Below are 1310 nucleotides of genomic sequence, written 5' to 3'. Positions count from 1 at the left end.
TTTAATTTGGATACAGTGTCATTATAAAATAATTTTTTACTTATGTATGTTACATCAATAAAAATAATTAATTATTTTTATATAAAATATATCTTAAATAAGAAATTATTAAAATTAAACTTATTTTGATATTTGATTGCCAAATAATACAAAATCCCAGAACAAATTAATATGACTATCATTTAAATATCATAACTTTATTTTTGACCCTCTTACATCATATTCGATGTCCATAAATTAAAAAAAAAACTATTTGATGGTGACGTGAAAGGATGAAGTAGCGAAGGAAATTAACTCATGGGTTGAAAGGGAGACGAAAGGCGTTATTAAGAACTTGATTGATCCTGATTCAATCCAATTAACGGATTTGATCATGGCGAACACACTCTACTTTAAAGGATTATGGTGGGACAGCAACACCTTCAGACAAAAAGATACACGGGATGGTGACTTTCATCTCTTAGATGGGAGTTGCTCAGTGAAGGTTCCCTTCATGGATGGAAGTCACCGCCGTTACGCCATTGCTCATCATTATCAAGATTTCAAGGTCCTCAGTCTTGATTACAAGGTAGCCAGCAGCGAAAATGTCCCCAGAAGGAGGTACACCATGCATATTTTTCTTCCCGATGAAATCAACGGCTTGCCTGCTTTGGTTGAAAAGGTACGTAGGCAATACTCATTTGAGTAAAATATCCTTTTTGGTCTTGTTCAAATGTTAATACCCTCCACAATTTATAATTTTTTATACGGTTTTCAATAATTCAAATAATATTGGATTAAGCCTGGTTGAAAGTTAGTTAAAGATTTTCGAATTATGAAAGATTTTTTTTGTCTTTTGAATAAATAGTTAAGTATCCAGAAACGAAAACATTTATTCTTATCATTTTAGTGTTGAATATTTTAACGAGAGTGTTAAAGACCAGTAAATTTTATGATTTGTAGTTATTAATTAGTTATTATTTAATGGTGTAAAATGCTGATGATCCCTAAACTTTCTCTATTTTTATTACATAAAATATTAAGTAGTTTCGTTGAATGTTTTGAAAATTTGTTAAGCTAATTCAATCGTTTATTATCGGAAATGATAATTCATTCTTAAAAGTTTTAACACACACGCTATCAATGCTTCTATTTGCATTCATATGGCAAGGGAAGGAAATAAATTTTAAATAGCAATTAGATTTTATGCCAAAATAATTTGTTTGGTATTTAACGGAGAGAGAATTGATAAAATTGAAGGAATATTGATAGAGTTTTTATCATTGCCTAAAATAGGGGATTTTATAAAGTATCGAAAAGTGATTTTTTTT

At 29.3% G+C, this 1310-nt stretch overlaps 1 protein-coding gene across 1 annotated transcript in view; it reads left to right on the top strand.

The window, feature by feature from the left end:
* The window catches only part of LOC107641303 (serpin-ZX-like), a 4385-nt gene extending 3697 nt beyond the window's left edge, over nt 1-688 (top strand). Inside the window, exon 3 of the mRNA XM_021124011.1 lies at nt 272-688. Within this exon, the coding sequence (XP_020979670.1) occupies nt 272-688 (417 nt within the window). The remainder of the gene's footprint in view (nt 1-271) is intronic.

This window comes from Arachis ipaensis, chromosome B05, assembly GCF_000816755.2.
Source record: "Arachis ipaensis cultivar K30076 chromosome B05, Araip1.1, whole genome shotgun sequence".
NCBI classification, from domain to species: Eukaryota; Viridiplantae; Streptophyta; class Magnoliopsida; order Fabales; family Fabaceae; genus Arachis; species Arachis ipaensis.
Note: the sequence above shows the minus strand (reverse complement) of the source record. Positions and strands in the feature narration are given on the sequence as shown.